At 37.4% G+C, this 14,846-nt stretch overlaps 1 protein-coding gene across 5 annotated transcripts in view; it reads right to left on the bottom strand.

The window, feature by feature from the left end:
• The window catches only part of NNT (nicotinamide nucleotide transhydrogenase), a 42,314-nt gene that overhangs the window by 12,557 nt on the left and 14,911 nt on the right, over positions 1-14,846 (bottom strand). For all 5 annotated transcript variants that reach the window (XM_041489298.1, XM_041489302.1, XM_041489299.1 and 2 more), the window contains 9 exons: positions 13,768-13,921; positions 12,737-12,898; positions 11,884-11,994; positions 10,996-11,141; positions 9,259-9,454; positions 8,449-8,682; positions 6,326-6,486; positions 5,238-5,417; positions 1,190-1,349 (listed from right to left, as the gene is read on the bottom strand). In XM_041489298.1, coding sequence (XP_041345232.1) covers positions 1,190-1,349; positions 5,238-5,417; positions 6,326-6,486; positions 8,449-8,682; positions 9,259-9,454; positions 10,996-11,141; positions 11,884-11,994; positions 12,737-12,898; positions 13,768-13,921 — 1,504 coding nt within the window. The remainder of the gene's footprint in view (positions 1-1,189; positions 1,350-5,237; positions 5,418-6,325; positions 6,487-8,448; positions 8,683-9,258; positions 9,455-10,995; positions 11,142-11,883; positions 11,995-12,736; positions 12,899-13,767; positions 13,922-14,846) is intronic.

Genomic DNA, 14,846 nt, shown 5'->3' with positions numbered 1-14,846 from the left:
ATTCCCAGCCTGACTACTGTAATTAATCTCTTTTTTTAACTTCCTGACCACTTACATTGCAGTGATTTGACCAGTCAAACTATAAGAGCACTTATTTCACCTTTACAAAAAGACATCATCCTTTCTATGTTTCAGACAGGTACTTTAAAAAGTTGATAAAAGGGCAATTGTCAGGTTACTTCACAACCATTATCCTCAACAGAATTTCAATCTGCTTCATGCAAATCTAGCAGCTACATACGGCTTTTAGCAGCAAATAATGTTTTCAGTCTCTCTGAGCTAATACATCAGAGCAACTATACCCAGGATAAAAATAAAAAGCATACATTACTAATGGTGTCCTCAAGGTTTGGCCACAGGAGAAAGGGGCAAACTCCTTGAAGATGATTGCAAGCTTCATCAGAAATGAAGGTAGCTTACCAAATGAGAACCCTACCTCACTGATGGTCTCTTTAAAGTTGAAGCAAAATGAAGGATAGCTTTGTATTTTAGCATTCTTCACATTCCAGTGCAAAAATGAGTTTAACATGATAGTCATGCCATTCAGTTGAAGGAGAAGTCTTGAGCTGTCCCCTACCTGAATTTTCCTTTCAGGGAACATACTACTAAATGACATGAACAGCCAACATAATCATTTCAGACAATTCAGGTTTTGGTTTTCAGGTTGGGTTTTTTTACTTTAATTACGGTATTTATATTAATTAACTACATTTTGGATGGGGGTTTTTGGCCTTTCTTTTCCATAAACAAATGCAAAATTGAGCAAGTACATGGGAAGTGTAAACAAAATCCTGTCTTTCAGGATTTAACAGATCTGTTGGTACAATTGGTACCACTGGTACTGTAGTTGTGCTTGGAAATTCAGTTAATTTTCTGTATAGCTGTTGTGGTGTAAGCTTAATTTACAAAAGGTAGTCTTTGCTCTGAAGAATTTAAAATGCAAATAAAGAGGACAAACTCTGAGGACACACATAAAGAAAAATTAAGTGGTACATACCTGACCAGGGAACAAAAACAAATCACATGGACCCAATGAACATTTGATATGCTGCTGCCATGCTGCAACCTCTTTACTGCTATTTTTTTTTTTTTTTTTTTTTTTTGGTTTTTTGTGTTTTTGCTTGGTTGGGATATTTTTTTTTAATTACACCCTCTGAACATCTTGCTGTATAAGTCAAGAGAGTCTTACCTGGAGTAATAATAATACTATTGGCTTCTTTTATCATTTCAACTGCATTGTCCACATTGATTTCTGTGTGAGTTCCAGTAATTTCCATGGGTTTCCCACCAGCTGTTGATGCAGTGCCATAGCCCCCAAGAATCACATTTGCAAGAGAACGGTTCATAGCCTAAAAGACAGGATGGTTTTGATCATAAAGGTGAAATCAAAAATAAAGGTGAGAGTCCACACAGAAAACTTCTGAAAAAGATTTCTGAAAATATTAAAGGCTTCCTGACAACAGTCTTTATAAGCTGGTTTTTCCTTCTTATAACCCAAAGACTCTTAAAACAGGCTGTTTAAAACAGTCTACCACAGCCATCACCAAACATCAGCTTCGAACATATTACATTACACACGTAGTGGGCCCCACCTCAAAACGCACCGCAACAGGAGAGCGCCAATATTTCTCCAAAACAAAGAACAAAACTATGCAAATAGCAAATATTGGTCTCTTTTTGTTCTTAAAAGGGAAGAATACAAAAGAATGCATGTTGGATGACAGAGTTTCTAAGAATTTTTTTACATTGGTATATACACACATTTTTGCAAGACATTTTCCATAGTTTTTAACCAGTTCAACATGTAAACACAGGACTGCTCCATGACAGAATAGAATCCACAAAGCTCTTACAGGTAGTACTGAAACAAAACTGCTACAGCAACTAAACAGGAAAACACAAAAGCAGCTAATCAGCCACAAAAAACCAGCCACATTGTAAAGAACTGAAGGGGGCCATTGACTTACTGGCTGACCACCAAAGGAAAACAAGAGATTTTAACTAGAAGGTTTAAGAGAAGAACACACCCTGAAAATCTGGCTCCATTAGACAGACAGCCAGGAAAAGCCATTGGCTAAATGCTTTCTTTGGCATGTCTACTTGTGACTGTGGTCCCAAAGCAATATCGGTCAATAACTGGAAATAGGAAAAGCTTGTAACTGCAGGGGAGAAAAAACTTTAGAAGCAGGAAAGGAAGAGGATAAAATGCTTCTTTAATTACACATATGAGTCATACATCTTCTGTACTAGCTGGGAAACCATGACAAAATTTAGGACTAGATCTGGAGAGACACAAATATAAGTAGGAGGAAGCACAAAATTGTGCCTCCAGATGTCCATTCTCCAATGGCATTTCAAACCATGCAGTTCCACAGGTTTTTTTGCTATAGCCTTAGAAGATGTGCCATTCTTTGAAATTTATTATCTAGCAAATAAGCAAGACGATGATGTTAGAACTTCTACCTTTCCTTATAAGTCACCACTGTTGCAGATACTGTAAGGGATGCACACAAGCACAGTGAAATCAACATTTTTTATTGTCTGCAGCACACAGTAGTTCACATGCCCTAAGAACACACTGTCCTTGGCATCTATCTCAACATTACAGCAGTTGTGTTAGGTAGGACAGCCTAGACAGAAGAACACCCTCTGCAGATGTTGTACATGCCAAGGTTACAGGAAGCAGAGAATTTTCTACACATATCTAAACCAAAAGACAACAGTCAGACCAAGTCATAGGGAAAAAAAAAAAAGAAAAGAAAATATTATTAGAAATCCGAGAATCAGCTAAAAGCAAGAGAGATTGAAGCACCTGTGCCAGGCTTCACCGCAAAGAGCCAAGAACTTCCAAGAGAAAATATGGAAGGCACAGAAGAGCCAAGACCTTATCAAGCATTTGTTAATCAACATATCTTGGTCAGTGAGAAAAGTCTTCTATAGCCTCTTCCACCACAGACCACAAATATAGAGATATAAGTGCAAGCTTCATCACTCACTGATAATCCAACAAGTGGCAAAAAGGCCACTGTGCTGAGCACAGGCAAGTAACAACAACGGTCATGAGCTTACAGTCCAGGGAAAATCAAATACCTGAATCCTGAGAACTGCAAGTGCTTCCACTGTGCCCATAGAAATTTCACAGCTAGTACACAGGAATGGCCAGCATACAATTTTTAAGACTAACACAGTTTGTCCCCTCTCTTGCTCTGTTTCATCAACCCAATTAATGGTTCCTCTTCAACCTTAAGTTTCTTCTGCATCCCATAATGATTCTAATTCCAAAATTGCAATCATCAAGTATTCCCTCCAGGGAAAAAAGGAGGGACAAGGACATGCTAACAATCAAATGTTCTGAATAAGATGCATTGTGTTGGTGTCTTAAAAGAGTCACAATTCACAGGATAAGCAAACAGTACAGGCCTTTGCTTTTTGAAGTTAAATTCTCTGTCCTTAACTCAGTTGTCATCTGAGGCCTTAAGAGATTAGCTGGACTGCCTTTGGACAATTAAGTTACAGTTTTATCACAAAAATTATTTGAAAAATATTGTAAAAATAAGGTTTCAACTACTAAGATGTTTCCACAAATACCTAAAAAAAAAAAAAAAAACAAACCAGAAACTGGGAAGAGGAAACTTTTGCTTCATTAGTGCAGGTTGAAACACCAAGAGCAGAATTTATTGAAACTCCTGAGCATTTCCTTCTCCTGAAATGCAGCTTCAAGACAATGATACTGAATCCCCTGATTATAACAATGCTTTTAAAAGTAATGATTTCCTTTAAAGAAGTAAAGTAGAAAAGAAAAATTCTCGACTAAGATCATGTTATTCTGCTTACTGGACAGAAATCATACAAAATAATTTTCATTTTACTGGTTGATAAACTTCAGTTGTCTAAGCTTATATAAAGCAGCACAAGATTTCTAGACGCTACCTCAAAAACTAAACTTCCTGTAATCTGAGAAACACTGGGGAAAACCACTCTGTCACTGCTTAACTATTTTGTTAACTACTCCCCCAGGCTTCCTATTTACCTAGGTTCCTCCAACCAACTCTGTAACTATTTCAAAACTCTCTTGTGAGTGCTAAGAGAGGTGAGCAATATTAAGAAAGGAAGGAGACACTAAAACAAAAACGAAGGTATAGATAGATTATTGGTAAATACACACCACACAGTTCACATTTTCCCTAAAGTTTACAAGAATTTGATTATTAACGGAGTTTTTATACCTGTGTTACCCATAAGCACTATTTTTCCACTGATATGGACTAAATTCCTGAATGTATACAACTAAATATATGAGACACATAATTTGATTTCCTTTTGATAAGGAGATAGAAAGTGTTCAAGAAAGAACACAATTATTTGCAATTCAGTTGTGAATTTTAACTTACTTTCATGTAGTTGCACAAGAATACCTTTTTAAGCTTTTCTAAAATTTTTCCTCAAGAATGATACTGAACATTCCTAACATGGTAACAGTACTAATTACCAGTGGAGATGAAGTAAAAGATGATCTCCAGAGCTGACCAGATGAAAACATCAGACAGGAGAACAGTGGCACCGATCACACAAGAGCACAAATGAAGCAGGATTACACAACAGAATGAGAAAGTTGGCAGCTCTTGCACTGCGAACGGTTTTCTTTAAACCACTACCTCTCCATCTTTGAATACAAGGCCTTTATACAAATGTTCCAGAGAAAAGGAGGTCATTACTAATAGCACAATACAAGTCTCACACCGAGATGAAGCTCAAGCTTGCCGACACACAGCACTGAACTCGTGCAGGTCTGCTGCCACCCGGTGGTACTCCAAAGTAGCTGCTCTGAAGAAAAGAGCACACCTTTCTGCACTCCAAAAACCAAACTGCAGATCACTGCCTAACCAACGAACACACTTCTTAAAGTATCTCCTGCTACATATTAAATCTAGCTTAAATTTAACCACTTTTCTGAAGCTGTATGACTGAAAAAAATAGCTGACCACAAGTAATCATACTTCTTTGAGCCCAGATTCAAATCCTTAATGTTTAAGTCAATGCGAGGGCTTTCCTCAGTTTTAAGGTCTCTCACCCAAACAAAGTATAATTACTGACATCTAGTCCAACAGTTCAATCAAGAATTTTCTAGTCTATAAACATCTAACAGTTTGAGATCCAATGACTTATCTTCCTAAAAAACATGGTTAAAAATCTTTTCATTACTCAGCAAACAAGCAGAGTTTCTGTTGATTTCTTACCACACACATGATGTAAGAGAGGATGGCCCCAGAGGATCCTATGAGTGCACCAACAATGGTCAGCAAATTGTTGTTCAGGAGAAAGCCCTCAGCACACAGAGCCCATCCAGAGTAACTGTTCAGGACAGTAATAACTACAGGCATGTCAGCACCTCCAATAGCTGCTGTTAAAGTGACACCCTGGAGAAGGAAAGAAAGTACTTCACATCAGCAGTGACTAAGGAGGACACCCAGAAAAGACACTCAGCACTGAAAAATAAACATAGAATCATATAATGGTTTATGTTGGAAGGGACCTTAAAGATCAGCCAGTTCCAACTGCCCTGCCTTGGGCAGCGATACTACCCACTAAATCATGTTGCTTAGGGTCCCAACCAACCTGGTCTTGGACACTTCCAAGAATGGGACATCCACAACCCTTCTAAGCAATTATCAAGTTACTTAGAGCCTATTCAAGTATTGTCAGTGTAGGTATTCAGCTGAGGATTGGACTTACCCAATCTGCCTTTTCAGAGAGGACAGAAAGATACCCCACCATACTCATGCTCTGCTTAGTCACATTTCTTCACTTGCAAAATTATCCTACCAGCTACATGGAACTGTTCATACCATTAAGGCATTCATACTGAACAGTCTTTGCAAGACTCAGTTTACAGAATGGCAATATTCAAGCTAAATTTTGCAACACTGGCATACACTGGTGAAAGTGAATGGCAGAAGTTACACATGGAAGTCATCTCAAGAAGTTACCATAATAATCTGTAAATCCAGAGCTCTTTTAGGTATTTTAGGGATTGACTTTCTAAGAAGTCTTCTCAAATATCAGTCTATCATATAAAAAGCTTCATTAATCACTAGCCACAAAAAGTAAGTATAAAAATGAATTCCAGTTCTCTGGAACAGTTCTGGTTTACAGCTGGATCTAGAAAAGTCAGTTGCTACTTGTTTCTGCAAGTTACTACACAGGCAGGCACCATGTCCACTGTGACTCAGGATGGTAAAATATAATGCATAAAGAGGAAACTTGCAGGACTGGAAAATAAACTCCTTGTGTAACTTGTTTCACTTTCTACTATTCCTCAACTTACCATTATGGCTGAGAGTGCTGACACAGAACCCAGGCAAGTAATTCCCGTGGTGTAAGAAGGATCGATCATGTAGGGTATCATCCCACCAATGCTGGCAGCCAGCAATCCTGCATTCAATGCATGTCGACCAGGCAAGAGCAGAGGTGCAGAATTCAGGATACCTGCAATCACACACATTTTCAGACGTGAACATGTACATTAAAGGAAACCTGTTGCTTAAGTTCAGAGATGAATAACTCAGAAAAAGAAGAATTAAAAAAGAAAAAAAGGGAGGGGTAAAAGATAAAACAAGTTAGTTGAAGCTGAGATCTTCTGCTGACTCAGAACTGCAAGACATTCAACCTTCCTCTAGATTCTCAAATATTCTTCTTTAAACTCTATTTACTTCCTAATTTCACTGAAGTGCTCCAGAATAGTTAGAAAAATCTATTTTCCTTTTGAAAAGCCTTTTTCTTTTTCCTTCAACAAAGCCATTCCACTTTGTCTCCAGGTCTTTTTATGTTGAATATGACACACAGTAGAAGGAAGCTTTTAGCTGGAATTTCTACACAAGGATTATCTCAGTCTCTCAAAAACTGTGTGCTTAAAAAAATATGACTACACAGATCACACCAAGTACAAAACATTCCTGTTTTCAAATGCATTAATTTCACAACTACCCTCAGTCATACGGAACTCCCACAGCTTCCCACATCTGCAGAAACTTGAGGGGAAAAGGCGGTTCAGTATTTGTGTGATTCAGTTCAAAAAGACAGTCACATTTATTTCATACTGGGGTTTTTTTTTCAAACCACATGACAAAGGGTTGAAACAATGGAAGCTTCCCAGTAATTACTTACATCAGAAATAAGTGTCTCATTTAGATTTTAGGAAAAAAATTAATTTTCATTTAAAATTCATTTTAATTTCATTCATTTCCATTTCATTTCGTTCATTTTAATTTTCTCATAAAAAATTTGTGAAAAGCTGAATTCAAGGGAAAGAATGAATTGATGGTCTCAGCCAGAGGAGTCAAAGTGTGTGACTTACTACCCTCGTCCATACCATAGGATCAGTAGTTTGCTAATAGAGACAAACTTCATATTTCATACCATGATGACATGAAAATGCAAGGGAGAAAACAGTAAACAGAAATAGGAGAGCAAGCTCAAAGAGGCAGTGAAGTTTACCAGGGACATGTGCACAAATCACTGAGGGGGTACAATGGAGAGAGAAAAGTAACTCAGAAAAAATAAATTAATAACTACTTAGCAGAGATACATCAGAAATACATACTACTGACAAATCCTTCAAAAGATTATTAGAGAAGACAGCTTTCCATCCTTGTCATGTTTCCTCCTTCAATGGCTGGTCTCACAAACATTGAAGAAAGCAAACAGATGTTTCCCAAAGGAACTATTGCAAAGTTAACAACAGGATTAGTATAGGAAGCTGAAAGGCAGGCAGGTTAGCCTGAAATTCCTAGTACAAGTATTACCAGCTTCTCAAAAGCTGTGTGCTTACAAAACCAAAAATAAATGCAAAAAAAGAAACCTTCACATGCACAAGAATCAGGAATTAGTGAGTATTTAACTTAGAAAACATATTTGCTCAAACAGCAAGAGGCGTGGAACATGGAGTCTGAGCAGTAGGTAAACAGACAGTGAACTGAATGGTTTAAAGTGAGGCAGCCTCAATAGTGCAGGCTGCCTACCTTAATGAAGATTGCAGTGTTAAGAACAAAATCCTGGAAGTATTACTAGTGCTCACTGAATCCAGCAATATGAGAGTTTCAACCAAAATGTCTGTTCAGAAATACAAAGTTGTGATCATAAAAGTTTGATAAAATGAATTCGAGAAAAAGCATCAAGTAGTGTTTTAACACCAAAGCAACACTTATTTCTAGACAAGATGAATAATAATAATATGTCAAAGCACTGAAGACAACTTTTCATAACTAAAGCTGTGCACAAATTAACAGAATTAGAAACAAAAAAGTACACTCTTAAAAATTACACATATACTTTTACCTGGTCCAAAATACAATGTTTTTTTCCAATTACATAGCAGTCTAAAAGTAGAGCTAAATTCCAGGGGAAGAAAAACCCTTTAACAAATATTTAATTCTGAACAGAAGGTCTTACCTTGCAGTTTTCCATACGCAACAAGAGAGCCACTAAATGTCACTCCACCAATGTATGTGCCAAGATATGCCACAATCTTGGTGAGGTTTGCAGCAGGATCAGTGGCAAAGTGAGGATATTCAATCATGTACTCTGCTACACAGGTGAGCACAGCAGCCAAACCGACCAAACTGTGGAAAGCAGCCACTAGCTGAGGCAGATCTGTAATCTGGATGCGTTTAGCAATTGTCAAACCTATTGAGAGTTGAAGACAGAAGGGAAGTCTTAGAAAACACAGCCCACCTGTTCAGGTAGAAATTAGTACAGGATGGTTCAGTGTGCAATGATTACAGAAGTCTGTTCCAACTAGAAATCACTATGACATTGAACAAAAGGTTGCACTTGTGCATTTTGTGCATGAAAAATAGAAAGATTAAAGCACATCATGTGCTAAGAAGCTTCACCAAATATTGAGAAATTCATTGTTTTCTGTGACAAAGGCACAGTGTGAAAGAGAAAATCTGGCAGTAGTTGGTCAGGAACTGAACAGAAGTATAAAGCTGGGCAAGATCATTTACCTCTGGACACAAGTTTCCCTATCAGAGATGATGTGGTCCCACTTTTCAGTCAGCTCATTCCTTATCACATTGTGAAGCATTAATAAAAGCCATGAAAGTTACAAAGTTTTGTTCACACATTCGCCAAATAATTTTGCACAAGCCACAAATGTCAGTTAGTCAATTCACTTGGGAGCTATACAGTATTTTATGTACATACAGGTTTCATATATGCATATACAGAATATAGGTTGTTAGTTCATCATACTCATACCTATGGTCCCACCAAGTGCCATTGCACCTGACATCTGTGCCAACAATTCAGGCGAGGGATTAAGGCTTCCAAGAGTTGCGGCTAAACCTCCTGCAACACCAATCATACCCAAAGCATTTCCAAGACGAGCTGTTCCTTGGGTAGACAAACCAGCCAGGGCACCAACACAGCACAGTCCTGAGCCTAGATACATCACCTTTAAAATAAGAAAAAACATCAGTATGACATAGTCACAAATTGCCTTGCTACAAAAACATCTCTGATAATTACACAAAATGGCTGATTTCTCCAGAATGTGTTTAAGTCACAATTCTTAATTAAAATCAAGAAACTGTCAGACAGGATGAGGTTTTGGCCAATTAAAATGTGATATCTATAAAGCTTTTCCCTCACTTGGTAACCCTTTTTTATCTGCAGAATGAATATTAACTAAAGCCAAACCAATTTTCCTCATCAGTTCAGAAGCAACCTTTCCTTTAGCACAAATCTAAAGCTATATGGTCCTGTTCATTATAGGGATAGTTTCAGAATTTTTTTATGGCAAATTTGAACTAAGAAATAGTTTAGATAGTTCTGAACTACCAGCAAGAGTGTGGCCAGAAGGAGTAAAACTGTGATCTTTCCCCTGCAGTCAGCACTGGAGAGGCCACACCTTCAATCTTATGTCCAGTTTTGGACGCCCCACTCCAATAAAGACACTGGAACAAGTCCAGAGAAGGGCAACAGAGCTGGTGAAGCACCTGGAACACAAGTCTGATGAGGAAGGAGTTGAGGGTGTTCAGTCTGGAGAAAAGGAAGATCAATGGAGACTGTATTATTACTCTGTATAACTCCTCAAAATGAGATTGTAACCAGGTGGGAATTGGTCTCGTCTCTCAGGTAACAAGTGCGAGGACAAGAGGAAATGGCTTCAAGTTGCTCAGGGGCAAGGTTATATTAGATATCAGGTCATGGAAGGCATGGCTAAACTTTGGAACAGGCTGCCCAGAAAGGTGATGGAGTCACCATCCCTGGAAGTGTTCCAAAAAACTTTTGGATGTAGTACTTGAGGACATGGTCTAGTGGTGACCATGGTGGTGGTGCAAGGCTGACAGCTGGACTTGATGATCTTAAAGGTCTTTTCCTACACTAATGATTCTGTGGCATTTTATAACTGTTGTTTGCAAAAAGTATAAACAAACTTATATGAACTGAGTTATATATGTCCAGATAATTGACAAAACACAAATACATTGCAAGCCCATGCCATAACAGTATGTTTGGATTCACTTTTTCCAAATGCACAAGGCAATATAAATTTATTTTTCTTACTATTAAAACAAACGTAAACAAAAGTTTACTATAAAAGGTGTTATCGGTAAAATTCCTATACATCCCTCTGTGCTGAAAACTGATCCCATCCTTTTTTAACTGTCATGCCAAGTTGAACTTTCAGAAACATTTAAAACAAAGACTGATTTCTGTAGTTACCATATTATTTAGACTGCAGTTTAGGAAACCAGTCCAATAAATAAAAGCACCTGCTATGTTAACACAAAACTAAACAACAACAGAGCTTTTAAAGTATGTTACCTATGTGGCTACAAGCTTACAGTTAATCAGCTTCAGACTGGCCTTGTGGGAACATGCAGCTGATGGAAAGACCTTGGATTATTTGTTATTTACTCCTCCACAGAACAGGCATGAAGAAACATAACACTGAGCACTGGGCTAAGAGCCATGAAGTTATCTTCTTACTTGTTCAATGTTATAGCCACCACTGAGAGCAGCTGCATAGCCTCCTACAAATACACCACCAGGGAGCAGGTACAAATAGTTGTACTCAGGAGGGTCTGTGGGACGTTTGAACATATCCAGCATTCTCTGTGTAACTAAAAAGCCACCTGGACAAAGTAAAGGAACAATCTTAAAAAAATAAAATCTGAAATCAAGCACATGCCAAGTTATAAGAGAAATATTTAGTATGATACCATATTACCATAGAATTCAGCAACCAATAAAGCTAGTAACCTAGAAAACTACCAGGAAACAAACGTATAATCAGCGTTAGATCTTACTCTCTCTTTTAGCCTTAGGAAGAAATTCAGAAGAAAAGGAGGAATTGCTCTGGCTTCATACTGTATACTGACTGTAGGATACAGCTTAGTTTATGACTGTGTTTCTTTCCCAAACTGCTCTAGCAAAAGCACTAGTTTTAAGCCACATTGCTCACTTTGTTGCCTTTTTATTATTGAAGCTAGGACTTCTGAAGCTCGAGAAAACAGAATTTTGTTCTATGCTACTAGTACGTACTTCAAGTAGGAAAATTAATACAAGTACAAATCCTCTACAACTACCCTCTTGGGCTATACAGGAAAATATATTGTATATAATCATCACCCAAATTTATGAAAGGAAAATGCACATTTAAATAATTCCTAAAATAGGTTACTCCACAGGGTATGCAAAATACCTACAAATAACTACTGTGAAAATTGGAGGGCTAATGGGTTTTTATTGATAAATGCTCACAGATTCTATTCTCAGACCAGTATTTCTGGAATTATACAATTAAATAACTAGATGAAATTTAAAAATTATACTAGTACTTGAAATTATCTTCAGGAGAAAAGCTAACATTCATACCTGCAATATTGACTGAAGATATAAAGGCTGAAAGCACTGCTAGGCTTTGGGAAATGTTTTGAGGGAGATAGTGTCCTCCCATCAGTACCAGCCCACCAACTGCAGTCAGACCTATTTAAAAGAGATAAAAGTGTTACTGGAAAAGGTTACTGTGTAACCTCAAAAGGCTCTACACCTATAGGAAGTTTCCTTTCAACTGTTGGACAAATACAGTCAACTCAAATTCTGACCCCTATTTCACACATTTATGCTTAAAAAAAGACTACCACGGTCTTTTTCAGGAATACAAACATGTTTCAAAAGAAAAAAAAAAATGAGTACATGAATGCAGTTTTGAAGAACAGCGCCTCAAGCCTAGTACTTGTTCAATAAAAGAAACTTTGTTTATAATAACCAAAGTAGATCCACATATAACCAAACACAGATACATACAATCTTACTTATAAGAATCACTAATTTTATGGGTATTTTAGGATTTATTTTCTTTTTTCCTCTCTCTCAAAACACATTGTTTGAGGAGATGAATAGAAGAATGTAAAAAATAGGAAAGGTTAGTTATTTGCAGGGCAATCTTTTGAAGAGATGGGAGAAATATATGAAAAGACACTGCACCACCCCAAGTAAAACAAACTTTCAAGCAAATAGGTCAAGTGTAAAAATTACTTATGAAAATTAAAAGGATACAGCATCCCATTTGCTTTTCTTTTGAATAAATCATACTCTCAGAAATTATTGTTTCAGGTGTCCTTGCTATTTATGAAAGTAAACTCAAACACGCACAGCAGTACTAATTCAGGTAAAAGGAGTTGTGCCTACGTCATGTAGAAAACAAGCAGCTGTGACAGCCACTTACCTGAGATAGCATTAGTCACAGACATGAGTGGGGAGTGCAGAGCAGGAGTCACACCCCAGACTGTGTGATACCCCACTATCCCAGAGAGGCCAAACGTCGTCACCATCTGTGTGAAAGCAGCATTAGGTGCTACAATGCCCAGTCCTAACATACCAGCTAAACCTAGAAGGAAAGCACAGGAAAACTCTGTAACTTTTCAATGACTTCTTACATTTAAACTGTATAAAACAGGAGCCTAGTACTGACACAAAAGCAAAATGGAGCTCTCTACATGGACTAGTTTCAAAATCAGGGTGATCATTTTTCAAAAACACTAAGTTGTTTCATTGCTAATCTTTCCTTTGTAACAGAAAATAAAGCCATAAATATAATCCAAACATATTTGTTATGCATGGACACAATGCAGCAAAGATAGGTTTCTATGCCAACACTGAATTCTGTCACTCTCCTGTTCTATAGAAAAAAATGTGCAAGTCACAATTATGTTGACATATTGCTTGGATGTATCAAAGCATATGTATGAAGAACAGGATTAAAATTAAGACTACTGAATTCATTAATTACTTCATGCAAAAGTTCTGATACAGTGAGAGTAACAAATGAAATGATGTCAAAGTCCTATTTCCAACACTTTGGTAGATGTGGTTCATTTAAGTCTCACACAATACAGTAAAATCTGAAGAAAGCAAAGACATTGAACTGATTCTGCTGCAAAGTAGGGGCACAGTCCCTGGCAGGAGTCCTTCAGAATTTTAAGCATTTTACTAATATTTAAGTAGAGTCAAACACACATAGAATCAGCACAGAGAATCAGCACTTGTTGAAATGTCAAATACTTCTGGTAAAATTTCAGAAGTTTTATTTTCCCTCTCAAGCAATTCTTACACTATACTGATTTTGTACCAGGATACACCAGCCAATCAACTGCTCTCCCAAATAGATATTCAACTGAATAAGTTAGATGATGGGTCATTCAAAAATATTAGTCAAATGAGAAGTACTCTACACTGATTCTCCAGCTAGTTGCCTACCTGCTGTGTATATAGATGCAGTAGTCATGGTTTTTCTAAAAGGTGTAACAGTAGCTGCTTTTTCTGCTTCCAACTCTGCTACAGTCTTCTGTTTCGCTGGCGCTCCCTGAGGAATGTTATTTGGTGGAGGTGCTGGGAAAATCACTTTGCCATCCTGACAAGAGATATTTACAGTTACGCCTAACATGGCAGATACTTAGTACTTAGAGAAGCCTATTCTTCTTAATCCTGCAACTCAGGCAAGTGCTAACATCTACAGCCATGCCCAGGAACAGGCTCTTTTGTTGCATCAGCAGAAGTTTGCAAGGCACGACCAAGTTAATCATACTGGTTTACACATTCTTCAGACAAGATTTGATATTAGTGTCCAAGAGTACCTGGTGAAGACACAGCACAAGGCTCCAGAGCAGAAACAAGAGAAAAGCAAAGAGATAAGTTCTTTAAGTGGAAAACATCTATGCAAAATAAAACAAAGTCTTGGAAATAACAAAATCTGCTACAGATGTGAACTTTAATCACAGCCTTTCTAGACCCCAGATAGGAACCAAGGATGATATCCGACGTTTCTTGTTAATCTTCAGGCCTCTGTGGAGCTACTGAGCTGTACACACCACTTCAATGGTCTGGGAGAGCTGAAGTCCATGCCCTGAGTTTTTATTTTATTATTTTCTGATAAAACTTCAAGTATTTTGAATATTCTAGTTTCACCATTTTTTTTTTCTTTTACTACAGAAGGAACACTTTTTTTTTTTTCTTTTTTTTTCTTTTTTAAGGAAGAATACATTTCTGGAAAAATGTTTTGGTCTGGTAATGCCTCAAATATGTTTTAAGTAGCTATGTTTTTATCACATGACACACAAATTTTATCTTTTTCCTATTTTTCATTAGTAAATACATTAGCTTTAACCTTGACAAGAAGACAAGACTAAAAAGAAACAGGAATTTTCAGCTGAATAAACACACAGTTACCCACACACTCGATCAAGCCACCTGTGAAGTCTGTTGACATGCAGTATCTCTGAACACATTTTGAAGAGACAGAAATGACAAACATTAGGTCTGTACTCACAAATTAAGAA

The sequence above is a fragment of the Pyrgilauda ruficollis genome, unplaced genomic scaffold (genome assembly GCF_017590135.1).
Source record: "Pyrgilauda ruficollis isolate IOZ18807 unplaced genomic scaffold, ASM1759013v1 scaffold92, whole genome shotgun sequence".
Classification (NCBI taxonomy): domain Eukaryota; kingdom Metazoa; phylum Chordata; class Aves; order Passeriformes; family Passeridae; genus Pyrgilauda; species Pyrgilauda ruficollis.
This window is presented reverse-complemented; position numbering and strand designations above follow the sequence as displayed.